Source organism: Dromiciops gliroides, chromosome 1 (genome assembly GCF_019393635.1).
Source record: "Dromiciops gliroides isolate mDroGli1 chromosome 1, mDroGli1.pri, whole genome shotgun sequence".
Taxonomy (NCBI): domain Eukaryota; kingdom Metazoa; phylum Chordata; class Mammalia; order Microbiotheria; family Microbiotheriidae; genus Dromiciops; species Dromiciops gliroides.
In genome coordinates this window covers 639,875,896-639,903,526 of record NC_057861.1, presented here as the reverse complement: position 1 = coordinate 639,903,526, position 27,631 = coordinate 639,875,896, and the positions used below count along the sequence as shown (strand labels likewise).

The 27,631-nt window shown below is 37.5% G+C and overlaps 1 protein-coding gene across 1 annotated transcript in view; it reads left to right on the top strand.

The window, feature by feature from the left end:
* The window catches only part of GLIS3 (GLIS family zinc finger 3), a 613,599-nt gene that overhangs the window by 7,915 nt on the left and 578,053 nt on the right, over window positions 1-27,631 (top strand). Inside the window, exon 2 of the mRNA XM_043978464.1 lies at window positions 20,935-21,408. Within this exon, the coding sequence (XP_043834399.1) occupies window positions 21,033-21,408 (376 nt within the window). The 5' untranslated portion in view covers window positions 20,935-21,032. The remainder of the gene's footprint in view (window positions 1-20,934; window positions 21,409-27,631) is intronic.

Genomic DNA, 27,631 nt, shown 5'->3' with positions numbered 1-27,631 from the left:
TGAGCAATAGTTCTGTGACAGGCAAAGAAGTTAATGTTATCTTAGGATGTAACCAAAGAGGGGAAAAAAGTGTTTAAGAAGTAGGGTAGTGATGGTTCCACTCTTCTCTGCTCTGCTCTGACCATATATGGAGTAGAGTTTACTTTTCTGAATACCACATTTAAAGACAAACTTCTACAAGTTTGAGAACATCCAAAGGAGATCAAGCAGAATGATGATCATGTCATGTGAGGGTAAGATGATGCAACTTGGGAAGTGATAAGAGATTACTAAGGGGCATAGGATCACTCCTTTTAAGTTTTTGAAGCATTGCCACATGAAAGCAGGGTAAGATTCGTTCTGTTTAGCTGAAAAGGAATGAACTGGGAGGAAAAGGTTGAAGTAAATCAACCCATGCAACTGTCAAATTGATATGGCTGAACTACAAACGTGACCCTGTTACTCCCCTGTTCAAGAAGTTTCAGGGGCTCCCTATTGCCTCTAAGATAAAATACAGTCTGTCATTTAAAGCCATTTATAATCCATCTCCATTCTATTTTTCAAGACTGATGACACATTACTTCCCTCCATTTTCAGTCTTCATGATGTCTGTCTCTCACCTCCTTGCCATTGCACAGTTTCCTATGCCTGAAATGTTCTCTTCTCTCACCTCCATGTCTTTGAACCCTTAACTCCATTGCTCTTCCCTCTACTTCATTTAAGAGCCTTTTCATGATTTCTCTAATTAGAGCCTTTCTCCCTGGAATTCTATTTTGTGCATATTTTATGTTTAATTATCTAGGCACATGTTGTCTTATCCAAGTAAAAATGCAAACCCCTTAAGATTAGGGTGTGTTTTGTTTTTATTTTTGTCTTTGTAAACCCAGAGCCTAGCATAGTACCTGACATAGAGAAGGCACTTAAAAACTCTTATTGACTTGAACTGATGGAAGGAAAAACACCCTAACTTTGAAATAGTTTCTGAACAACCAGATCCATCCCCAAAAGGAAAGAGCTGCCTCAGAGGGTAGTGTGCTCTCCTAACTGAATGTCCTTAAGCAAAGGTTGGTGGACCATTTGTCGAGATGTTTTAGGGTGGATTCTTGATTGGGTGGTAGTTAAATTTAGTGGCCTTTTAAGTTCCTTCAATTTCTCATATTTTGTGATTCTATGAGATGCAATACCTAAAAATAAAAAAGATTTAAGAACTGAAAAAAGTACCATGAAGAGTGCAAATATAATTTTAATGAATGAAGAAAAACATTTATTAAATGCTTACTATGTGGAGAGCACTATTCTAGGTGCTGGCGTTATAAAGCCTAATTTTATTTAGTTTTCAAGGTTGACTTTTTAAAGTCAGTTTTAAGTTTGACTTTTTCTAACAATATTATCTGTCTCCCCCAGCTCACAAATTAATAAATAAATAATTGAATTAATGAATTTACTTCAATGTACCCTTCAATTAATAATTAAATGATTGAATGGACTCTGTTTAAACTCTATCTCTTTCCCATAACCATTATCCTTACTGGTTCTTACATTAATATTTCAAAGATTTGTTTTTATTGTTGTTTTTTGTTTTGTTTTGTTTTTGTATGAGTTACTCTTTCTTCACTTATGCAGACCAAAGTCCTTGGTGATTTAGGAAGAGGTTGTAGAGAGATATTATGGCTGAAGAATTTGTCATCCTGTGGATAGAGGGCTAGGCCTGGAGTCAGGAAAACCTAAGTTCAAATCTGACTTTAGAAACTTATTAGTTGTGTGATCTTTGGTAAGTCACATAACCACTGTTTGCCTAGGAGGCAGCTAGGTAGCTCAGTAGATAGAGTGCTGGGCCTGGAGTCAGAAAACTTGAGTTCAAATATGGTCTCAGAGACTTACTAGCTGTGTGACCTTGAGCAAATCACTTAACCTCTGGTTGCTTTAATCTATTGGAGAAGGAAATGACAGACCATTCCAATATCTTTGCCAAGAAAACCCCATGGACAGTATGGTCTGTGGGGTCACAAAGAGTCAGACATGACTGAACAACTGAACAACAACAAACCAGTTTCTTGAGGGACAATGGATCTTTGGGAATTTATTTATATTTTCATAGGAACAGACACAGAGACTATCACCGGGCTTATGAATGATGCCTTTCCAGGTTGTTGAAAAGGAGAAAGGGGCAGGGATTTAGCATTTGTCTAACACCTACTATGTGCCACACACTGTGCTAAGTACTTTTTACAAATACCATCTCCTTTGATTTGGGAGTAAGATAACTGGTATCCTATTATTGTGGACAGTCTTTGAAATCCTAGGTTCCCCAACAGTATGATGAGGACTCATTGGAAAACAAAAAAACAAAAAAACTTCAGTGGTTACTCAGCCAGTCTTGGAGGTCTCTGACAGACATAAGAAAGAGAGTCTGAGCCTAATTTTTTCTTGATTTAAATGACTCAAGTTGGATTCTTGTGGTAGCTTTTTAGGTAGATGGTCATCATTTGTGTGCCAGGATCAAACTAGAATAGTTTAAGTAGTGTTATTGCTGTGAAAATTCCCATTTTGAGGGAAAAGAATAGATTTGAAAAGTATGTGCAATAGGAGGTTTTCATTGTGAAGGAATAAAATGGATTCACAAACACAGAAATCCATTTGAACACTTTATAAAACAATTCTTGGAAATACTGCATAACAATATACATTTGGAACAAAAGTGTGGTATGTGTGGAGGGGTGGGGAGAGAGGGGCAAAGGATCACAGGAACTTAGACACAGAACCTTCCAGCTCATTTATTCTGGTACTCTTTTTTTATAGATGAGGAAACTGAGGTCCAGAGAGCTTCATGTTCCTCTTTGGGAATAAAACCAGATGATTTGTGTGAGTAATTGCTAACAGGGTGACTTGAGTTTGATTGATCTATAGAAGAAAGAACCTTATGGTATCATTCTTCTTGGTTAGTTGTCAGGAATAAATAGTAGTAATAATAGCAATAAATAATAGCTAACATTTATATAGCACTTTAGGGTTTGTGCTTTACAAATATTTCATTTTATCCTCACAACTACCTTGGGAAGTAGATGCTATTATTAGCCCCTGTTTACAGACAAGGAAACTAAAGCAGATGAAGGTTAAATGATTTGCATGGCAAGGAGCACACAGCTAGTAAGTGTCAAGTTAGATTGGAACTCAGGTCTTCCTGACCCCAAGTCTAGCCACTAGGTGAAGTTAATATTGGAATGTTGTCCATGGGCAGATAGGGTCAGAGCATGTATATGCAGAATAAAACCAAGCCTTGCTCTTTAAAGAACTTTATAAATTTTTCAACGTATTATTATTTCTGAGGTGTAAAAGTGGTATTTCTATGTTATTTTAGGCATGTTAAATACCGCACACCACAAACAGAGGCCACAGATATGCAGGAATTCTTGTTATTCCTACGTGTGAAGGAATGGCTTAATATTTTCCCAACCCTTCTCAGCATGACCAATAGATTCCAACTCTGTCTGTGACTTGACTGAGAGTAGATGAGTCACCTGGAGATTTTTTTTTAATAAATATGTTGTCATGTTGGTTAGGGACCTACTCATTGTTATGGAGTTTCATACCTTGGCAGTCATGTCAGCAAACGAAAACAGTCTTTGTTGTTCAGAGGCTCCAGGTTTAGAGAAGTCATTTGAGAAATGGGCAAATTGCTCACTTTGAAGCAATTCTTACACATCAGGATATAAATATTCATTTGCACTTAACACTGAACTGGAAAGTTTAGGCTGTGAGAGCAACACTTTAACATATTTATGTTTAAGGACTTGCTAAGTGGTTTGATTTTTTTTTAAATCTTACTGAAGTAGATCTACTTTTCCCCTTTTCTTGAAGTTGCTGCAATCTCCAGCCTTGCCAGCTGCCATTCATGTGGGCTGATGCAATGATTTATACAGGACAAATAGGCAAGCATGCCCTTTTCATTTGCTGTATTTTATTACCTGTGCACCTCTTGGGGTGAGTATGGTTAAGTTTAAGGGAAAAAAATAGCCAAGCCAAAAAACCTGCCACCATCACCACCAACAAAATCCCCTTAAAACAAAATCACGGCCGTTATTTTGAATATTTTTTTAAGACAAATTATTTTTACAGTTCTTTCCAAAGAAGAAAACTGTGTCTTACATGAGCTATTGACACGCAGATTTGCTCACTCTTTGCCATTCAGGTAATGAATGCAGCAGTGACATCATTGAGAATGTGTTCATTTTTCCATTTCAAATTCCCTTTTTCAAACTCTAATGGGTAACTCATATTAAAAAGCACTCAATCTTAAGACAGCTAAATGTATTAACCTATTTTTCTTTCACTCTACACTTGGTATCTTTCATGATTATTAATTCATATCATGCATTTACTGAACACTGAAGTCTTTGGGGGCAAGATGGAAGAGAAAAGTTTTAAAAGCTACTGTTTTTCTTTGTGTCATCTTCCTGCAATAGAATATCTTCTGAACAATTTTTGGTGCTTTAGCTGATAGGATGCACTCTGGCATGGAATATGTCTCCATAGAATATCTGACATGTATGTGGTCATCTTGGTCTATCTTTGAGAAAATGGATGATTTCATATCCCATGAATTGTTTGGGGTGGTTAGCATAAGGATTCATACGAACAGAAAATTCAGGCATACTTGCATAACTTTATGTAAAGTGGGACAAAAAGGGCTTCCTTTCTTTCCCTCTTGTGCATTTTCCCTATAGCATCAGGTGCTAAAAACATCAGGGGATTCTCTTGTAAGTGCCTTGCATGGATGAGGCAATGAGAGTTGTATTCAGAGATTGTCAGTCATCTAGTAATAATAACTTACATGTGCACCACACTTTACTGTTTAGACCCTGATTTTTGGATACATTGCATATACTTGATTCTTATAACAACTCTGGGAGGCAGGGATTTTTATTTACCTTCCTTCCTTCCTTCCTTCCTTCCTTCCTTCCTCCCTCCCTCCCTCCCTCCCTCCCTCCCTCCCTCCCTCCCTCCCTTCTTTCTTTCTTTCTTTCTTTCTTTCTTTCTTTCTTTCTTTCTTTCTTTCTTTCTTTCTTTCTTTCTTTCTTTCTTTCTTTCTTTCTTTCTTTCTTTCTTTCTTTCTTTGTTGGGGCAATGAGGATTAAGTGACTTGCCCAGGGTCACACAGCTAGTGTTAAGTGTCTGAGGTCGGATTTGAACTCAGGTCCTCCTAAATCCAGGGCTGGTGCTTTATCCACTGTGCCACCTAGCTGCTCCTGCTTTTTATTTACATTTGAGATGAGAAAACTGGAGTCCAGAGAGGACCTATCTCAGCTAGTGAGTGGTGCCATTGGGGTAAGAACCCATGCATTTTAACTCTTTTTCCAGAGTTCTTTCCATTGCATCCTACTGTCTTTCACTACACCAAGTCCTCTCTGTATCCTGGAACATGCTTTTCACCCTAAATTAATCAATCAGTCAATAGGTCTTAGGATACATTTGTTGAGCACCTATTTTGTACAAGGCCTGATGGAAAATGAATTCAGTAATGGGACTATATATCACTTAGTTATAATTTTAGAGCTTAATAACAAAAAATGATAATTTAAGAATAGGTGGTTCTTTCCTCAAGCAAAATGTTGAAGGCTTATTTTGCATGGAGAATATCTATCTAGGTACATACAGAGAAGTGACTACACAGCACAGGCTCTTGGATGAATCTAAGCATATAATGGAATAGAGACAATAAATACTGTTGGAGGAAGTAGCAGGGTTAAAATGGTAAAACCTGCTTTCTAGTTATGTTGTAGTGATCTTTTTGAAATGATTGATTTTCATTTTGAAGTACATTTTTTTAAAATTTCAAAATCCCTTTTCCTGGTGAATTGCTAGGGTTATATCACAAGGTACTGATAAGGCAATGACTAGTATAAGGTGAAACCAACGTCCTATATCACTGTTACTATCACACTAAGAGAATACAACTATCTCATGCTGAAAGGTGATATATGTTATATAAGTGCACCAAAGTGGGCAAAGTGAATTTTAAGAGATTTTAAATTTTTTAATACTACCCCAAACCAATATTTTTCAGGTTTTTAATATCTTCATTTCACCTGTAGTTGCTTGACATAGTGATAGTTTATTAAAGTTAATTTCAAGCCCCCCAAAGTAGTCTCATTTTAAAAACATGTTTAAAGCATTAATTGGAATTTTCCAGTCAGAAGCATTAATTCCTCAAGTGTGTTTGTAATTTAGTCATTTTCCCATGATTTTTCATTTTTCTTTCTTTTTTAAAGGAAAATGATGTTGGCTAACAAAATTTCTGTATCCCCTTTCCCATTTAAAAAAAATAAAGGAAAAGTTTCTGAGATCAAAAATACTAACCATTGACTGATATATGGGGAAATATCTTTCTTTAAAACATTCAGGAAAAAAGCACATTAAAGAATCACACAATTTGGGAAACACCATAATTCTGAAGTCAGCATTAGAGGCAGAATTAGCAGATGACTGCTACAAAAGAGGCTTTTAGAAACATTTTCTTTAATGCTTTCAATGTAAATGGGCACTATCAAGTAGCTCAATCTTTCAGTTTAGAATTTGGTTCTAGTTTTTCTTCCTGCTTATTTTTTTCTTTAACTTAAGAAAAATTCTAAATGAAGAATTTTTTTTTCTGATGGGGTTTGGGATTTCTTTTTCCTTCCTTAAACTGGCCTCTAAGGATTTGATTCCATAAATCAAAATAAAAGTTTCTAACTGACAGACTTTCCTAGAATCTTTGTGATATGTTTTTTGAGTTGTCTTAGGGAGGAGGTTAGAAAGTAGGAGGGGGAGGATTGTTAACATCTTGTTGTTCTTGGTGGGATGTTGTTTTAAAACATTTGCAAAAAATGAAGCCTTTTTTAGTTTCACTCTAAGGGAGAAGAGGCTCTTCTTGAGTAAAATCTGTATATCTAATTCCTTTAGGGCTTGTAGTATGTGGTAAAATATGAAAGTTTTTAACAGTCGGTTAGGATAAGCTTCTTCCATTTTTAAGTAGGGGAGATTTATGATCTAATATCCAATTTTAAATCTCACAGTTTGGCGACCACGAAGGGACCTTAAGGACCCGCCCACCCTCCCTAGTTTGGCCATAAACCGGCTAATTCGGTGGATTTTCCAAATACCCCCCCCCCCCCACGGACTTTGCCTCATTTGCCTAATCTCCCTTGCTTTAAGCCTCTAAAAGTCTTGCTTTAAACGGAAAAGCCAGCCCAGTTTAAAGGGCAACATGCTCGAATACGAGCTTAAGAGTATGATTGGCAAATTATGTACTGAAACCCATTTGAAATGGCCTGATGTTCTGCCATTGGCATTATTCTATCTACGAAGTAGACCAAGAGGAGAACTTCATATATCTCCTTATGAAATGCTTTTTGGTCACCCTCCTATCCAAGCTAAAACTTTTTCCCCAGTTTATACATCACTGGTGGGAGATGATACTTCTGTTGCCTCCTATATACAGGAATTACAGACCAGGCTACGTGAACTCCATGAGGCAGGAGCTGTGGTCCAGGCAGGACCATTAGACTTTTCATTGCATAACTTCAACCCAGGAGATAAAATATATGTAAAGAATTTTCAGAGAACCAGTGGAACTCATGAACTGTTTTGCTTTATTAGCTTTTACTATCTCCTTTCTGTTATAATATATACTATCTGTAACATGTACTCTCTGCAGAGGCTCTCCCTTTGCAAGACTAATGTCAAAGCGTCGGTTCATGAGGAAAAAAAAAATCGCCCCTCTGGACAAAACTTTCCTCTCTTCCTTTTCTGTATTGTTGTTCGCATATTATTAGTCAGCAAAAGTTATTATATTCTTTTTACTGTTCCATCAAGGAAACATTCCGTTTCTTGAGGAAGCAAAGGGGGGAAATGTGGTAAAATATGAAAGTTTTTAACAGTCGGTTAGGATAAGCTTCTTCCATTTTTAAGTAGGGGAGATTTATGATCTAATATCCAATTTTAAATCTCACAAGTACAATGGGAAGAACCCTGGATTTGGAATTGGAAAATGTGGTCTCTGAATCTTGCCTCTGCCCATTACTACTGACCTCAGTTTCCTTTTTTTTTTTTTGTAAATATAGGAAGGTTGGACCTCTAATGCACTTTTCAACTCTAAACCTGGGAGCCAGCAATCTCTTGAAATAAGTAAGAGGCTTTGGGAAAGCTGGGAATATTTCGGTATTACTAGAATTTGTAGGTGTCAGACCATCAGAGTATACAAATGCTTAAGGTACCACTTTGCCTACCTTGTTGAACAAAAACCTAAAGAACTAGCACTATTAAATTAAACTTTTTGTAGAGAGGGACTTTATAATCCATAGACCTGCAATACTATCTAGTATTCTATTAGAGAAAGTGCATAATGCTGGACCAATACAATATATCTCCCCTATAATAACCTCCTGTTTCCACATGTTTGCACTTTCCTCTTGTTAAAATTACAGACAAGAATAGTTTTGATTTATTGGTGACATCTAATATAGCAGTGTTTATATTGTTGCCAATAAAATGACTTACATGATTGGTTTTTGTTTATACAATCTTTTCTGGGGAGTCAGTCACCTGTGTTAGGACAAGGTACATTCTGCTTTATTAAAATGAACCCTTGGGATCTAAGAACATTCAGCTCTATCTGTCCTTGATTGAATTGCAAAATATGCTTCACCCTGTAGCCGGGCATGAGAATAAATTATATTGTCCATCAATAGGCTTTCTCATTTATATTCTCCTGGCTATAAAATATTTAACAATAAAAACAATTAAGAAAAGACACCAGTCACATTAGTGACCAAGGTAGGAACACCCTAATTTTGAAATAGTTCATTTTCATGTCATTTAAAAATTATTAACTAAAAAGGGAACTACATCCATATGTATGCACAAATATGTATATAAACAAGAGTCCACAAAGGATTCAGGATTGTGTTTTAGTTAGTTTCCTCTTCAGCAAAGGGGATGTATAAACATGAAGAATCAGGCATAGTCTTTTCTCCTTTCTGACCTTTATATTAAGGCTGAGTTGTCTATTCAGGGATATAGCTACTCTGCAAAGGCTTTACGGCAGGAGGAATGGAAAATGCAACAAAGACTAAATGTAGCCTAAGGAAATTAAATGATGTATGAAAATTAATAATTAACTGGCTCATCAAATGAATGATGATTCTAAATGAGTCTATTAATGTTATTTGCCAAGAAACAGCTTTTGACTTCAGGTGCACATGATGGGACCTAGTGTTTTGTTTTTTGGGATTGGTTTTTTTTTTTTTTTTTGGAATGATTTCTTGGGCCTGACTGGGTTAGCACTGTGTTGTTGTTGTTTTCATTTGCTTCAGCAAAATAGTAAGGAATGGATAGGGTTGAACACAGAAGTGGGAATTAGCTCTTCTGGGTTCTAATTGTAGCTCTTCCAGGAAATGCTTGAAGTTATCCATCCTCTCCACATAACCAATTTCCTTTTGTGCTAAATGGGATTCTATAGTGGAGAGGGTTAGACCTGGGGGCAGAGGCTTAGCATTGAGATCTGGGCTCACATCTTAGAGCAAATGACTACTTCCCCTTCTCTAGGTCTCAGCTTCCTCAAATGTAAAAAAATAATATTTATGGTGAGTTAAAGATAGAGATATTAGGAAACCTATCCCTCTTTCCAGAATGTAGAAGTGCCAGGGAAGAAGGCAATACTATTAAAATACTCAGTCCTTCTTTGTTAAATGCCTATTATGGTCAGGCACTTTGCTAAGCACTGGGGATACAGAAAGAAGCTAAAAAACAGTCCTTGCCTGAAAGGAGGTCACAATCTAATGGTGGAGAAAATATTTTAGCATGCATTATGTTTAAACCACTCTCATGCCATTTGGGGCTTTGGAAAGAGGAATGTCACCACATGAAATAGTAGAGTATTGAAAAAAAAGGTATATCCCAAATATACAAGTGATTAAAACTGACCCTCTGATATAATTTACTTGCCTTCCTTTTCTCCCCCCCCCCAATATTGTGTATATGTTATATGTGTTGATATCACTGGCTTAAAGTGCTATGAAGAGGAAGAAGAAAAGAAGCAGGAAAGTTTTTCAACATAAGGAAAACTTTCATCCATTCCTTTTAAAGTCCTTAATCCTTTTCATTTACTAGTTATCTTTTGAACAATTTTTGGTGCCTTAACTGATAGGATACACTCTGGCATGGAGAATATCTCTATAGAATATCTGACATGTGTGTGGTCATCTTGGTCTATCGTTAAGAAATTGGATGATTTCATATCCCATGGGGTGCACCGAATTATTTGGGGAGGTTAGCATGAGGATACATATGAACAGAAAATTCAGGCATACTCTCATAACGTTATGTAAAGTGGGACAAAAAGGGCTTCCTTTCTGTCCCTCTTGTGCATTTTCCCTATAGCACCAGGTGTGTATGTGTGTGTGTGTGTGTGTGTGTGTGTGTGTGTTTGTATACCACTAGGAGAGGGGTTATTGTATTGATTGGTTATGGCTTATCAAGGAACAGGGTTGATAAATCCAAGTCAACGAGATTTTTTCCGATTCTTTGGTTGGTTTTAGGGGTTTATGGTGACACCAAAGGAAGACCATCCTGGATGTTCTGTTCTCATAATACATGTGACTTCAATCCACCAACCCTTCCTAATTTATACATTTCTTAGTGGAAAGATTATTATCAGTTCTTTTTAAGTAGTCTGGAATCATAGAATGTGGGATTGATCTGGAAAGAACTCCATGATTGTCAGTCTAGTCATCCTCATTTCACAGATGAAAACAAGCCCAGAGAAATGAAGGGCCCAAGGCGATATAGCTACCTTGTCGAAGAGCTGGGATTAAATATCACCCTCATGGCTATCTCCACTACTGAGTTCGTTTTTATGAGTGAAACAGTTGCTGTTGATTATATTGAGTTGAATTTAGCAAATACTTTGCCTTTTGTATCTAATGCTTCAATGCTAGACACTAAGTACATACCAAGATAGATAAATAGCTAGTACTTATATAATGTAGTTTATATGTAATTCAATCCTCACAAAGAGCCAGTGAAGTAGGGGCTATTATTAGCCCATTTTATAGCTAGGAAAACTGAGACAGAGAAGTTAAGTGACATACTCAAGATGATGCAACTCATAAATATTTGAGGTAGTATTTGAACTCATATCTTTCTGACCCCAATTCCCATGCTATATGCATTCTTCTACCTTGCTGTGTCTCAGAACATTCAAATTAGTGAGAAGCACCAGCACATAAATGTAATTTTTTTTTTTTTGCCCAAAACCAGAACTCTGAGTTTACCCCAATCAGGTTTGATCTTGGGGATATCTCACAAACTATAGTCTCTCTGGGGCAATCAACATTTCCCCTGGGAATACTATAATATCACAGATCCAAGTCTCTACAGAAAAGTTAAAAGCTCAAATGTCAAGCACCATTCAGAGCTACTCATTTTTGTCATGAACCTCACCTTCCTGGTGGACTCCTTGAGATAATGTTTGAGCCCCTCCTTCAAAAATAAGGAACGAGGAATAACTATTATGTAGGGGGGCATTTGAATGCCAAACTCTTCTTCCCATATAACAATATTTTCTTTCCTTTTCCCTGCACCTCACCTCTGGACTATTGCAATAGCCTGCTTATGGGTCTATTTGCCTCAGACCTCTCCTCCCTCTAATCTACTTTTCATTCAGCCACCAAAGTGATTTTCCTAAAGTTCAGGTCTATGTCACACCCTTACTCCCTTGCCCCAAATGAATAAACATTAGTGCTTCCTAAGTGCCTCCTGGATCAAATATAAAATCTTATTTGGTGTTCAAAGCCCCTCACATCCTAGGCTCCTCCTACCTTTTCAGTTTTCTTACACCTTACTTTCTGCCATGTACTCTCCAGTCCAGTGACACTGGTCTCTTTGCTGTTCCATGAATAAGACATTCCATCTCTGGGCTCCCGGACTTTTCTCTGGCTGTCCCCCATGCATGGAATGCTTTTTCTCCTCTTTTCTGCCTACTGGCATCCCTGGCTTCCTTCAACAGGAAGCCTTTCCCAAACCCATTAAAAAATTTCCTATTTATCTTCTATATAGTTTGCGTTGTATTTTTTGTTTCTTTGTTTGTTGTCTCCCATTAGATGGTATGGGCAGCAACTATATTTTAATCCAGTGACCTGAACCTCAACACTTGCCAAAGAGACATCAGTGACTTCATAATGAGGCTTTTTACATTGTATGTTGTTGTTCATTTGTGTCTGAGTGTTCATGACCCAGTGAGCCCTATCACACCAGTACTGCTTATGGGATTTTCTTAGCAAGGATTCTGTAGTGATTTGCCATTTCTTTCTCCAGTGGATTAAGGCAAACAGAAGTTAAGTGACTTGCCCAGGGTCACATAGTAAATGTTTGAGGCTACTCCAGGCCCGGCATTCTATCTACTGAGTCACCTAACTGCCTCCTTTTATCCTGCCTAGTAGTGAGAAGTATTTAATGCCAGAGTAAAGTCCTTATCCATTAATCTTGTTAACCTGATTCAGGAGGAGTTAACATTGATGAGACTTTCTTCTGGATATACCTTTTGTATAAATAATTGTGATACAAGGTAGAGTAGCAGCAGGCCCCAACAAGCTGCTGCTACTGCTGCTCATTAGTTTTCTAAGAGGAAATATATTCTTTATATTTTTCTTATTTACATAATATTTTTTCTAATTACATGTACATTTTTTAACATTCATTTTAAAAAATTTTGAATCCCAAATTCTTTCCATCCTTTCCTTCCTCTCTCCTCTATACCCTCCTAGAGAAGGCAAGTAATTTGATATTGGTTATACATGTGCAGCCATGCAATATACATTTCTGTATTAGTCATGTTGTGAAAGAAAACACAAGCAAAAAATAAAAATAAAAAAGTATGCTTCAATCTGTATTCAGACTCCATCAGTTCTTTCTCTGGAGGGAGATATAATTTTTCATCTTAAGTCCTCAGGAATTGTCTTGGATTATTTTATTGCTAAGAATAGTTAAGTCATTCACACTTGATCATTGTACAATATTGCTGTTAATGTGTGCAATGTTTTCCTGGTCCTGATCAGTTTACTCTGCATCAGTTCGTGTACATCTTTCCAGGTTTTTCTGATAGTATCCTGCTCGCTATTTCTTATAGCATGATAGTATTTCATCACAATCCTATACCACAACTGTTTCAGTCATCCCCCAATTGATGATTGGGTTAGAGAGGTCAAGAAAATGTCATAAAGGAGATGGCAGCTTGGTCCTTGAAGGAAGGGACACACTTCAAGAAACAGAGCTTATAGGAATCTATTCCAGTTATAGAGATGGTAGAGGGTAGAGATAGGAGAAGATAATCAACTAGCATTTATTAACCACTTATTATATGCCAAGTGTTTAGTTCAATAGTACTGAGGATACAAAGATAAGAGTGAAACAGTGCCTGTTCTCAAGGAGCTAATATTCTAGAGCGCTCTCTCTCTCTCTCTCTCTCTCTCTCTCTCTCTCTCTCTCTCTCCCTCTCTCTCTCTCTCTCTCTCTCTCTCTCTCTCTCTCTCTCTCTCTCTCTCTCTCTTCCTCTCTCTCTCTCTCTTCCTCTCTCCCCTTTCCCTCCCTCCCTATTTAGGTATGTATATGTATGTGTGTGTGTGTGTGTGTGTGTGTGTGTGTGTATACACACACATATATAGGTATATATGAATATGTACAAAATAAAAGGTGATTTTCTTTTGGGAAAATACACAGTTGTAGAGGGGATTGGGGAAAACTTCTTGAAGATGGTCATGTTTGAACTGGGTCTTGGGAAACTAGAGATTCTAGAACAAAGTAAAAATGATGGGAGAGGGGAGGGTAGAACATTTTGTAAGTAGTATGAAATGAGCCTTGAAAAGTAGATTAGAACTGGACTGTGGAAGTTTTTAAATGTCAGAGAAAAGTTATATTACCATTTAGTTGGAGATGAGAAATCCATGGAGGTTCTTGAGAAGAAAAAGCATATACTATCCAACTCAATTAGTCAATAAGTCGTTGAGAAGAAAGGTACATATACAATCATACCATATTACTATTATTTTGTAGCTGGTGTATATATAATATAATAAAATGATTTTTTAAAAAAATTTGGGGGTCCGACACTGGAAAGTCTATTCAGTGACAGTTATTATGGAAAACTGGAAGATGGATATATTTAAATGTGGCTTCTTTTATCTCTAAAGTGGTCTTTTTGGATCCATCTGGATGAAGAAATGACTATTGGCTTTATCACTTTTTCCTGATGGTAGTAATAATTTTTCTTTCTGGCTATGTTCTTTAGGCATCATATTTTAAGTTACAATTTTTATTTTTACTTTCACCTTGAAGCTATTTAAAATGCAGGGCATGGTTTGTTAAAAAAATAAAACAAAATAAATATCTTGTCAAAGGCAGGCAGGTACAAGTGTCCAATGACTAATTAAACTCTCAGCTACTTAATTATTTATTCTTTTCTATAACCTCTCCATCCTAATGACCCAACCTAATGATACGACAAGTAAATATGTTTTTGTTCAGATTTTTGATGGGAATTCCTGATTGTATGTGTTCTTGCTGCCAAAAATGACTCCCTTGTTTTAAAAACCTGGAAATGGACACAGTCTAAAAATTTACAGACACTTGTCACTTGGACCATAGACTCAGTGACTCATGTTTCCAGTCCTGCTGGACAATTCCCCAGTTTAAACAAATTGCTAGTAAATCATATTTCTTTTGATTTTTTTCTGGTACTAAGTACTTTCCTTTGTAGAGTTCAAAGGGCTTCACAAACATTATTTAATTAATGTCTGAAAAATAAATGGTAAATGTTATCTGGTAAAACACCAGGAAACAAAATGACTTGCCATAGTCACCTAGTGAATCAATAGACCAACTGGGAATAGAATCTAGGTTTTTTTTGTTTGTTTGTTTGCTTTTTGGTGGTGGTGGGGGCAATGAGGGTTAAGTGACTTGCCCAGGGTCACACAGCTAGTAAGTGTCAAGTGTCTGAGGTTGGATTTGAACTCAGGTCCTCTTGAAGCCAGGACCTGTGCTTTATCCACTGGGCCACCTAGCTGCCCCCTAGAATCTAGTTTTTTAAAACATGAATACTAGGAAGGTTGCATTAAAATCTTTCCAGGGCAAAGATGGAATGACTCCCCTGACCTATTATCTTTTTTTCCATTTTTTTATGCTTCTAGCCGGTTCAAATCTAGATGCAAGTGTTTGGAATTTATTCTACATATGTTTAAATGCTTACTTTTAACTAGTCTATTTTCAGTCCTAAAGATAAACTGTTGGAAAAGATGCTCCTGGGAATGGAGCAAGCAATAGGGGGAAGGTAGCAGAAAGAAACCACATAATTTATATGGCTAAGGTGATCATAGATTTAGACCTAGTAGGGAACTTAGAGGTCCTCAGATCCAACTTACTTATTTTGTAGATGAGGAAATTAAGGTCGAGAGCTAGTTTAAGTGATTTGATAAAAGATCTCAGAAGGAGTAAATGGCAGAGACAAGATTCAAACCCAGGTTCTATGGTTTTGAATCTTTCCATTGTAATACATAATCAGCTCAACAGTCACAGTAGTATAACATTATGATGAAGTTTGGCTGTTGTTTGCTCTTCATTCTAGAAGAGGACCATGATATCAGGGTATTAACAATATTATTGTGGAAGAACCTTGTTTAGGACAACATTATTTGTATTGTCCAGTGGTATGTTGGTAAACATTTAATAATCACTTAATTTTAATCTTCAGTTTTAACATTTTCCCCCCATTACTTTTAAAAGTCTAGATAATTGCGGGGGGGGGGGGGGGGAAGGCCCTGATTTGTACTTTGATGATTTTAGAGGTATAAATGCTCGCACTGAAAATTTTAACAATTGGCTTTCTGAGACCACTTAGAGCTGGTTCCGGCATAGTCTTGAATAATTGTAGATTATTTTAGAAATGTCTGTCCTTTACAAATTAGATTTTTCTCATTATATCTCTCTAAATAAGCTTTTTTTTCTTGCCCTAGATTTTCTAAAACAAATGTAGGGAACAGAGTGATTTTTCTTGGAGGGGTGTGTGTGTGTGTGTGTGTGTGTGTGTGTGTGTGTGTGTACATGGTGAGGAGTACAAAGGTTGCTAGCTCCACATTGAAATGATTTTGTGGTTAGGGGAAAAATATAAACATCACTAGCTTCCCTGTCGCCTTGTTTCTGAGGAAATTTACACCATAAGTGTCAAATTCAAGTAAAAGGAAATACTAAACCATTGATAAGGATTCCTGATAAGCTGCATATTGACTTAGAAAACCACATATTATCATTATCTATGTTCTATTGAATTTTTATTGATTTTATCATATTTCCAAATTGCATTTGATCTGGTGGCATTTTCTTTTTTTTTTTTTTTGCAGGGCAATGAGGATTAAGTAACTTGCCCAAGGTCGCACAGCTGGTAAGTGTCAAGTGTCTGAGGTCGGACTTGAACTCAGGTCCTTCCGAATCCAGGGCCACTCCTTTATCCACTGTGCCACCTAGCTGACCCAGATCTGTTGGCATTTTCAAGAGTGTTGCTAGCTTGTTTGACCCCTCTGATCTACAGGGACTCAGGTTAGAGCAGGAGCGTAATGGAGGTTGATAGAAATCTCCTCATCTTTTAGACCATTCCTTCTAGGTCCTTTATTGTTCTATTGAGTGGATACAAGCATGGATACAAACTGGCAAACAAAAATATGATAGAATTCTTTATAGGGATTTTCTGACCATAACAAATAAGAATTTAGACTGGAAGAATCTATAGGTCAACAGTGGAGTTCAGTTCAAAAAAAGAGACAAATGTTTAGAGACTTCTCTATTTAGCAGGCCAGATCTCAAATGAGAAACTTGCTAATAGTGCCTGGGGCTATCAGCTAAAGGAGTTGATATATTCTTCTAGTGGGAGAAGAGAACTCACAGCTAATGAAGACCTGAAGATGGTTGAAGGGAGCAGTTCATCTGGGTTAAAAGCAAAGAATAGCAAAGTGGAGAGGACCAAGTAGAGGTCCCCCTCCAAGAAAGAAGCTCACATGTTTATTATATTATTTAAAAGTGTCAGAAACATTATGAATGAAGCAAGAAGGAACAGCAGTAGCAAAGGAAGGTTCCAGTAAAGATGCCAATTTGGGAGCATGAGTTGGGAGTTAACCATGATAAATGTATTCCTTGGCTAGGTATGTTCCCTGTGTAGGTCTCATCTCTAACTTATGGTGTGAAAATCTGTACCTCCATGTGACAATAAAGAAAGAACCTGGGGCAGCTAGGTGGCATAGTGGATAAAGCACTGGCCTCGAACTCAGGAGGATCTGAGTTCAAATCTGGCCTCAGACACTTGATACTTACTAGCTCTGTGACCCTAGGCAAGTCACTTAATCCTCATTGCCCTGGGAAAAAAAGAAAGAATCTTTCTTGTCACTTTATTATGTTATTTATTTACATGTTTGGTTTTTTTTTTAAATGTATCATGCTTGGCTGGTAAAAGAAACATATCAGTTGAGACTTGTGACCTATGTTTGTTTTTTTTTTTTTAATGGATGCTGATTCTCAACATGGATCTGCACGTAAGGTAGAGGAAGGGTCTGGGTCCCTTTCAACTCTTGAGATTCTGTGAATTCCCTTGCCTGTTTTTATTTGGTTCTTCCTTTATAGATGGGTTATGAGGAAAGTACTCTATAAACCTTAAACCACTATATAAATGTTAGTTCATTCAGTAAACATTTGTTTAGGGTTTGTGAAGATCATTGTGCTAGATCTTGGGAAAGATACAAAATATATTAAAGTCACAGTGGTTTCTGTCTCCATGAAGTTTACAGTCTAAGAGAGAAATTAAGATACCCATCTGGATAGATCTTTTTCACAGTATTACCAAAGAAGCTCATTAGAGAAGTATAGAACAGTCTCATATAAGGTCTGAGGGAGAAGATCATTGAAACATTCAAGGAAGGCTTCTTGGAAGGGGTAGCAATTGAACTGGATTGAAAATACCAATAGGGATTCAGTAGGTGTAAAAGTAAGATGGAGGGCATTAAGTTATAGGAACCATTATCCTTATTATGTTAATTGATATTGTTATTTGATAGCTCACAGTCTCTTTGGGTCAGCACTATTTTTGCAGGATACTAATGAGATCTCACTGAAATACAAGAACTATTATGGTAATGACTTTAATTTCTTTGCTGCTTCCTTGATTTGCTCAGCTTTCACTTTATTTCATGCAATTATAGTGTGTGAGAGTGCTTATAAGCTCCATTTAAAACTGCATACAGGAGAGGTTCACACTTCACAAAACTGAAGTTATCTACTTACTACATCAGCCACCTCATCTAGCACATCAGTAGTTGACCCTGGGCTCTGGGACCTATGGGTAAAGTGACAGAAAATCCTTCCTTGGTTCAGAACTAGGAAGTATTAATGGACTTCATCTTGGAGATGTGCATGCAGATGTATAGTAAGTTTTATTCAATTAATATTCATCAACCACCAGTTGATGTGGTTGTATAACCATACTAAGTGTTTAGGAATAAAAGACAAAAACAGAAAGCCCCCACCCTCAAGGAACTTACATTTCCCTGGGAGGAAACAACACATACATAGATAAGTCAATATAAAATATATATAAAGTATATGGAAGTTTCCAGGAATGGCAATAACAGGAACAGCTGGAGAAATCACAAAAGGGCTCTTGTTAAAAAAAATGGCATTTGAGTAAAGCTGAGAGATTTTGGGAGGCCCAACCTCCTTTTGGAATTTCTGGCCTTTCCATCCCCTTCTCCCCCATCCCCATTTACTTCTTCCTTCCTTCCTTCCTTTCTTTTTTTTTTTTGTGGGGCAATGGGGGTTAAGTGACTTGCCCAGGGTCACACAGCTGGTAAGTGTCAAGTGTCTGAGGCCGGATTTGAACTCAGGTACTCCTGAATCCAGGGCTGGTGCTTTATCCACTGCACCACCAGCTGCCCCTACCCCCATTTACTTCTGAAGGGCACATTCAAACAGGAACTTTCAATATTTGGGGGCAATTGTGGCATTGTTGGTGCACAATTTCAGAATGTGGCCCTTGATGCCTGTGGGGACTCTCATCCCTCTCTGCTTTTTGGTAGAGTGGGACAGGAAGCATTGCTTCTGTACATCTCTGGGCTTGGTTTTTCTACATGTAGTGTCTGGTGTAGCATAGCATAAAAACAGTGGAATCAGAGTTAGAGGACCTGGGTTCAAGTCTTTACTCTTCTACTTGCTCCCTTCATGACACTGGACAGGCCATTTTCTCCTCTCTAGGCCACATGAGTTTCCTCATTTGTAGAATAAGATGTCAGACTATGATCCCCAAGTTACCTTCTAGCTCCCTTTGGCAATTCCATGCTGGATGAATCTAGCTTAGAGGATTAGATTTCTTTTCTCTTTTGCTTATATTCCATTTTCATTCATCCTCTCTCCTTTCTTTCCTTTCAGGGTTTAAAAAAATGAAATTGTCTGAGGTATTGTAGCTTCAACTTATTTCTCTCATCATGGGCAATGTTAATACCTTGATGTTGCTGCCATTGCCTACTAGCTTTCTGCAAGTGACTAATTATCCTAAACTTATTGAAAGCCAAGATATGGCATGGCTCACTTTTTATCCTGAGCCAGGCAAGGACACTATCTCAGCAGGAATACGTATTTAATCCCAGCCTTAGGGACCGGTTTCCTGGAGGTATAAGGGGGAACACAACAGACTTATTATAAAGAGAAAACATTCTTGGAATTTGTTGTGCCCATAAGTGCTTACTCATAAGCAAAGTCTAACTTTTTTTTGGTTATTTTAGTGACTTGTTCTAGCTCCTTGGTTTCTTTTTGGGGTGTGTGTGGGTATGAGTATGTGTATGTATATGTATAGGTATAGGTATAGGTGTAGGTGTAGGTGTAGATGTAGGTGTAGGTATAGGTGTAGGTGTAGGTATAGGTGTAGGTGTAGGTATAGGTATAGGTATTTGTATGTGTGTATATTTAGAATGAAATACAAGCTCTGTTAAAATAACAAACCAACAAATAATCACAAGGAGGATTTGGGCTAGGTCTGGGCAGAGGTCCCTTCTGCTCTGGGTGTGACCAATGCTGGTGGAGTCAGGGAGGAGCCGGGGGGAGGCAGCTCTGTGCTATCCACAGTGGACAGAAGGACAGTGTACAGGCAGTCACAAACACCCTGCTGGCTTGCCTCGCTGCATCAGGGTGGTCTGAGGTGGTGACAGGGGTCTGCTGCCCCCAGAGTGGACAGTGCCTATGACTGGACTGTGGGTTCTCTTTCCTTTGTCCCTACCTCCTGACTCTGTACAGGGGTGGGGCAGGGCACACTCTGGGGGCCCACCTGACCCTGTGTGCATGTGTGTGTCTTGGTTTCTTTGTTTTTAATTAAATTAATTTATTTTTAGCTAATAAGACTGTTTTCTTTACTTCCCATCACCATACTTATTGAGAAAAAAAACCTGCAAACCCTTGTAACAAATATTCATAATCAAGCAAAACAAATTCTTTCTTGGTCATGACCAAAATATGTCTAATTCTATACTCTGTGTCCATTTCCTCTCTGTTAAGAAATGGGTAGCATGCTTTATCATTGGTCCTAGTCATTGCATTGATCAGAGATTTCAGTCTTTCAGAGTCTTGAATTCTAGCATTAAAGGAGCCACAAGGAACTTTTTAAGTAGTGATTCTGCAACTCACAAAGATTGAATTGCTATGTTTCTGCTGGACTAGAAATCTACAATTGTCAAAATGAACTATTTCCTAGGAAAAGAGATACTTTGTTTAGTAAAATTGTTATATAAGTATCCCTTTTAAAAAACCTTTTATGTGGATACTATAGATAGGGACTATTCCAATGAAGTATTTTCATTCTTGATTTTTCAAAAAAAACCCCTATGTTTGTTTTTAAAACAGGCATAAATCCTACATCATGGATAATTTGCTGGACCTGGCCTGAAAGGAGTCCACCAGTGCCACTGGATTTATTGACCCCTAGCCACTGGCTTTTCACAATGAATGGAAGGTCATGCAGCATGAATCTCCACCGTACATCAGGCACTCCACAGGGGCCAGGGATGATCAGTGGCCAGCACATTCCCCCTGTCCGAGTTCCATCAGGGACATCATGTCCATCATCCAATGGCAGTACCCCTAGCCCTGCTGTTGGAAACCTCCATCTCAAGCTGCCCTCAGGAGGAGGAGTAGCTCCTCAGAGCAACTCAACTGATAGCCCCATCCACCTTCCAGCACTGAGCCCCAGGAGACAAGTGGTTACCAATGGGAAGCCTCTATTCCAGGTCCCCCAGGGGCCAGGGATGCCAACTCCACATTCTTTGAAGCCCAAACAGCAGGACTTTGGAAACCCCTTTCCTACAAATCCAGGGAAAGGTAAGACTGTGTTTCCATATTTAAAATTTTAAAATTGAAATTGCTTTTGTTTTCCAATCAAAATAATTCCTCTTACTCCCCAAAGACCTTGGTAAAAACCACACTACCAGATGAGGGCCACAGATGCATTTCTGATAATGATATACAACTTGTTCCATTGTTATGTGAAGCTGTGTGTCTGTATCTATCATGTATGGCTTAATACACAAATGGCAAAATTTGAATTTAGTTTGGCCCTGGATTATGATGGCTTTACCAGACAGTACCATCATTTCTGCTGACTATCCAAGTAGAAGTTGGACAAATAGTAGGAAAGAGTCATTGCCTATTTGAAGTTAAGGCAGGAAGATTAGGAATAAGGTAAGACAAGGGCAGGGAGAAGCAGAAGCAGTTCTAGCATGACCCTGGCTTATTGGATGAGTTCAGCAATGTTGGTGCCTTTTGGTATCAGATACTTGAAGCTGTGGTAGATAATTGGCTCAAGAGCTCACAAAAGTCACTTAAGAGCTGGGAGACAGCAGCTGGGAGTAGGAGAGAGAAGGGAAGAATAAAATATGAGTAGAGAAATGCCACAGAAAGGGAGAAGAGAAAGTCTAGTGAGTGACCAATTACTCAGTTTAATTGCAGGGATTTTATTTGTGTAGAGTGGTGGTGTTATGTCAAAATGAAGGGAAGAACATTATTAAGAGCAGGAATGCAGTTACAATATAGTTGTTGACTTCAGAGAATTGAAGTGGGAATTGTATGGGCTAATATTTCAAGAAATAGTGAAAATAGGGAACTATAAAACTTCATTAATTTAAAATCCATGGGTCTGGAAAATTCATTTTCAATGAAACAGGTATGAATATCTTTATTAAAGAACAATAGGACACATGATGGGGGAAGGGGAATAGGATTGCTTTGAATTACACGCAATTTTGATAAACTGATGTTGACTCAATAAGGTTTTACTACATGAGGCATTTCTCATTGTTAATAGATAAAAACAGAACATGTCCCTTGCAAAATAAGTATCTTATAATGAAAAAGCTCACAATTATATATTCCTCAAGGTATTTGTAGCATTGGATTGTTTTAAATATTTATATAAAATGCACTTAAAGTGGCAAACTCAACATTTATTTAACAAGTACCTGCACAAATAGCCACTCACTCTCTTAATTATGGGGAGTAATGATTGATATCAGCAAGTGACAAACACATCTGATTGCAGTTGTTTTCAATATCCATATATTTCTCTGTGGAGGGCAATCTTTTTTTTAAAGGAGCTTCATGGGCTGATTTTAAAAAATTCTGTGCAAGACCATGAGATCTGACCTTTTCATGTTTGGCTATAACAGAAGCAATCATCTTTGGTACTGACATTTGAAATAAGTGTAAGAACAGGTTTTCTAGGGGCTGCATCCTATTTATATTGCTACAATGACAGACTTGGCACATTGGCAGTTTAGGAAGTAAAGTCTCTTTAGCATAAAATGCAAATTTGAACTATGAGGGGATTGAGACCCAGTGAACTCTGTCTATCATGATTGGCTAGTGAACTGTAGTCTTCAGTTTTAACTTTGGTATATGGAGTGTGGGTAAGGAGCATTAGAGCCTGCTTTCAATGGTGAGCCCAGATGTGCATGCCCAATAAAACCTGAAGGACCACAGAAGTCATCTTATTTTGCCCTTTTCATTTTACAGCAAAGGAAACTGAGGCACAGAAAGGAGAAATAATTAACCTAAAGTTATATAGCTAATTAGTGACAGAGGATACAAAGTCTTATAAAAGGGGGAAAACATGTGAGTGCCTTGTATATATGTAGTATGCGTTCAATAAATGTTCACTGATTTGAAATAGTGATGAATGGGATTTATCTTATAGAAGGACCATAAATTGTTTGATAGTATATATGTAAACATAAGGTTTTTAAGCTCATAAGAGATTCTCTCATGAGACATACTTAGAAAATATACATTTCATCATGACATTTTTCATTTTAAGGTGGATATTCATCTTATTACAACACATTCTTACTCTATATTCCATTTAAGAAAGGTAATATATCACTACATGCCTCAATGAAATCCAAGGCATTGTAACTGCCAATTTCAAAATAAAATTTCCCCTGTGCATTTGGAGCTATGTGATAGATACATTTTACTTCCCTCTTTTCCTACTATATGCATTAAATTAGTAGAATTTCTCCTTCAAAAACAAAACCGTAAATTCTACAAGCTTTTCTATTTTTAATGTGCTGAAATAAGTAAGAATATATATGTATATAATTTGACTCAATCAGTGAATAAGGAATAATTTTAAAATTTGGAAAGCATTCATCTAACTAGGGTATTAGAGTATTGTGTATAGATTTATAATATTACCAATGATGGTAATCCCTACCTACCTCCAATTTACTTCACATAAAAATGGTTAAAGTAATTAAGCAGATGAGTGACTGTATGTAAGGCTTCTGGAAAAATCAATTTTGTGCTTGCCATGTTATATACTTTTAATATAAATATTTAAAGATTTAAGACATCTCCGTGTCCTGACAACCTTGAAGTCTATAGAACTGAGAGATTTTTCACTTTAAAATACTTTTTACTTCACTGCTTTCCTTGGAGGCAAAGGGAATTAGTTACTCATTAGCACTTGTAAGTTGTTCATTATTGTTAGAAAAATTGGAATGACATCAACATAGGACATTAAACCAATCTGGATGTCTTTTCCAGCAGTGTCAGTTTTCTTGTACAAAACTAGTTTGGTCAATATAATATACTAAACATCTACAGTATGGAAATAATTCTTCAGACAAATTTGCTTTTTTTTTCTTTCTTGAAGGTTTTCTTTCTTCGGAAAGAAATTAAACTGCTTAGAATGTTGAGTTAATGAAATTCCTAGAGAAGAGATTGTCCCATTATGGAACAGTTAATTTAATTCCCTAACCTAGCCACCCTCCTTAGAGATATAATTGCTGTTAAATAATATATGTTAAACATTAGTTTCTGGGTAGTCAGCTGGTGCAGTGGATAGGTTAAAAGACTCATCTCAGGACTCATCTTCCTGAGTTCAAATCTGGTCTCAGATACTTACTAGCTGTGTGACCCTGGGCAAATAACCCCTTTTGCTTCAGTTTCCTCATCTATTAAATGAGCTGGAGAAGGAAATGGAAAGCCACTCCAGTTTCTTTGCCAAGAAAATCCCAAATTGGGGAGGGCAGTTGGACATTACTGAAAAATGACTGAACATTAACAACACATTAGTTTCAAATACCTCCAACATTTGAGAAAAGATATAGCACTAAGTAATCTATAATAACCAGTGAATGCTGGAGCTGGAAAAAGACCTTCTCAATCATCTAGGGCTAACCTCCTTGTTTAATGGATGAAGAAACTGAGGCTCAGAGAGGAGTAACTTGCCCAATGAAGTAGCAGCATCAGGATTTGATTATTAGACAATAGTCTATTCAGACAAATTTTTAAACTCCTTTTCTGTTTGGCTTTTCAAGCTGTTAACTTTTTTCTCATGACTCTCCTGAATTTCTCTCATTTCTCTTTCCATTCTTTCTTCCACCTCTCTAAATTTTCCTTCTATCTCTCCCACTTTCTCTTCAAAGTCCCTTTTGAGCAATTCCATGGCCTGAGACAAATTCATATTTTTCTTGGAAGCTTTGAATGTAGGGACCCTGAGGTTGTTATCCTCTTCTGAGGGTGCACCTTGATCTTCCTTGTCACTGAAGAAACTTTCTTTGCTTGCTCATCTTGCCATCTTTTACTTGACGTTTGACTCCCCACTGGGGCTACAACGTCCCAAGCTTCAGAGGGTCCCAGGCATTTCAGTTTGAGGGAGGGCAGGTCTTTCTCTCCCAGCATCAGAATTTGAACCTATCTTGCTGTCCCTAGGCAAAGCTCTTCTTCCCTGGGAGACAACTGATGATGCAGCCTAGCTAGGAAGGTTTTGAAGCAAGATGAGCAACAAGGGTCTTGCTCCCTCTGGAAGAAGGTGGCTAATATATGAGCTGCTGAAAGTTGTGACAAAAACACACAGCAACCTACATTTTTTCTCTTTTGCTTTTTAATCATTTATATTTCATTGCACTTCCACTGTGGCTTCCTGCAGATTTAGAGCAAATAAAGTTAATATTCCAGAAAAGGTTCCAGAAATAACCAATCTAGTCAAATACTAAAGGCATTCTTCCAGTGGATGCAGCCAGAGTTTTCACTGAGTCTAGCCAAATAGGTAGGTGAAACACAATGTTTACTTTTGTTTACTATCTTGGCTACACAGGGGCTACTTTTGTGTGATTTATTAATGCTGGGTGTAAATCAAATGCATGATGGATTTCCAAGTATTACTGAATGGCATGCATGATTTGTTCCAATTATAAAAGCTGTTTGTCAGTCTCATAAAATTCCTCCTTAAAAGTATCACAAAATCATAGATTAATAGCTCTATGGCCCCTAAGAGATCACATAGTCCAACATCCTCTTTTTGCAGTTAAAGTATTAGGCATAGGGGTGGTACAAAGTTTAGAAAGATAAAAGTTGTCATAGAGCTTATAGTGTGTGTGTGTGTGTGTGTGTGTGTGTAGGGGGAGATAAAGGCACAAATAAATAGAACTACACTGTGCAATAATTCATGCTAAGTGAGTTAGAGAAGTACATTAAACAAAGCATCATATGAGGTACAAGAAGGAAAGTTGTTACCAACGAGGACGGCAGCAGGGAAAGACTTTCTGAAGGAGATAGCAAATAGCATTTTGAGTTGGACTTTTAAAGGGTGGGTAGGAATTCATCAGATCAATATGGGAAGGGGAGAACATTGTGGGCACAGGGAACAATTTGTACAAAGGAATAGAAGTCAGTGTGCAGGACATGTTCCAGGGAAGGGAAGAAGGAGGACAGATAGTCCAGTTTGATTGGGGCATGAGAGGTGCAAGGCAGGTGGCAAGCTTTTAATGCCTGGCAAAGGAGTTTGAACTTCATACAGTGGAAAATAGGGAGCCACTGAAGACATAATCTGAGGAGAAGGGTGACCAGATCTTTGTATCAGGAAGCTAAATATGACAGCATGCTTCCTTAAAATTTATATGCTTTCAGAGGTAGCACTGGCTGACTCCCATGTGCCTGGAATGCTCTGCTTTCTTACCTCCATCTCTTAGTACCCCTGTCTTCCTGCAAGATGTAGCTCAAGCTCCATTTTTTGCAAGAGGGTTTTTCCCAGTGCTTCCAGCTGCCCATGACTTTCCCTTTCCCTTATACTTCATCTACTCCCTATATATCTTGTATGTACCTAGTTGTTTGAATGTCATCTCCCTCATTAGAATGTGAGCTCTTTAAGGGTAGAAATTATTTTCAACCATTTTTGCATCCACAGCACGTACTACAGTTCCTAGTACATGTTGTTATTGTTCAGTCATTTTTCAGTAATGTCCTGTTCTTTGTGACCCCATTTGGGGTTTTCTTGGCAAAGATATTGGAGTGGTTTGGCATTTCCTTCTGCAGCTCATTTTATAGATGAGGATACTGAGGGAAACAGGATGAAGTGACTTGCCTAGGGTCACATAGCTAGTAAGTGTCTGAGGCCATACTTGAACTCCAGGTCTGAAACACTATATACTCTGCCACCTATTTGCCCTTAAATACTTGTTGACTTCTTGACAGAGTTTGTATTTCAAAAATAAAATGGAGCAAATATGTATTTACCTTGATATAGTAAAGCTGCACCATGAAGAAGAAATTTACTGTGAAATCCTATGTGTTAAAATTGAACTGGGAATTCATGGTTGGAAAAATTCAGTTTTTAGAAGAAATAGGATTGTAGGATTTAGGCTCAAAGGGATTTCCAAGATCATCTAGGTTAGAGATTCTTAACCTAGGTTCTGTGAGCTTTTTATTTATTTATTTTAACATTTTGGTGAGTGTATGTCATTATTAATGGTTTACTTTTTATTTTATTTTATTTTAAATTTTTCTCAATTACATGTAAAGATATTTTTGAGTTCCAAATTTTTCTCCCACCCTTCCTTCCCTCCCCACTCTTGAGGCCAGAAAGCAATTTGATATAGGTTATATATTACTATAATGTTAAACATGTAAATGGTTTACTTTTGCAGTCTTATGTGTTTTATTCTGAGAAGGGGTGAATGGGCTTCACTAGATTCTGCAACACAAAAAAAGTTGTTATCTATTATTTTTGCAAATGAGGATATTTAGATCTTGTGAAGTGAAATAA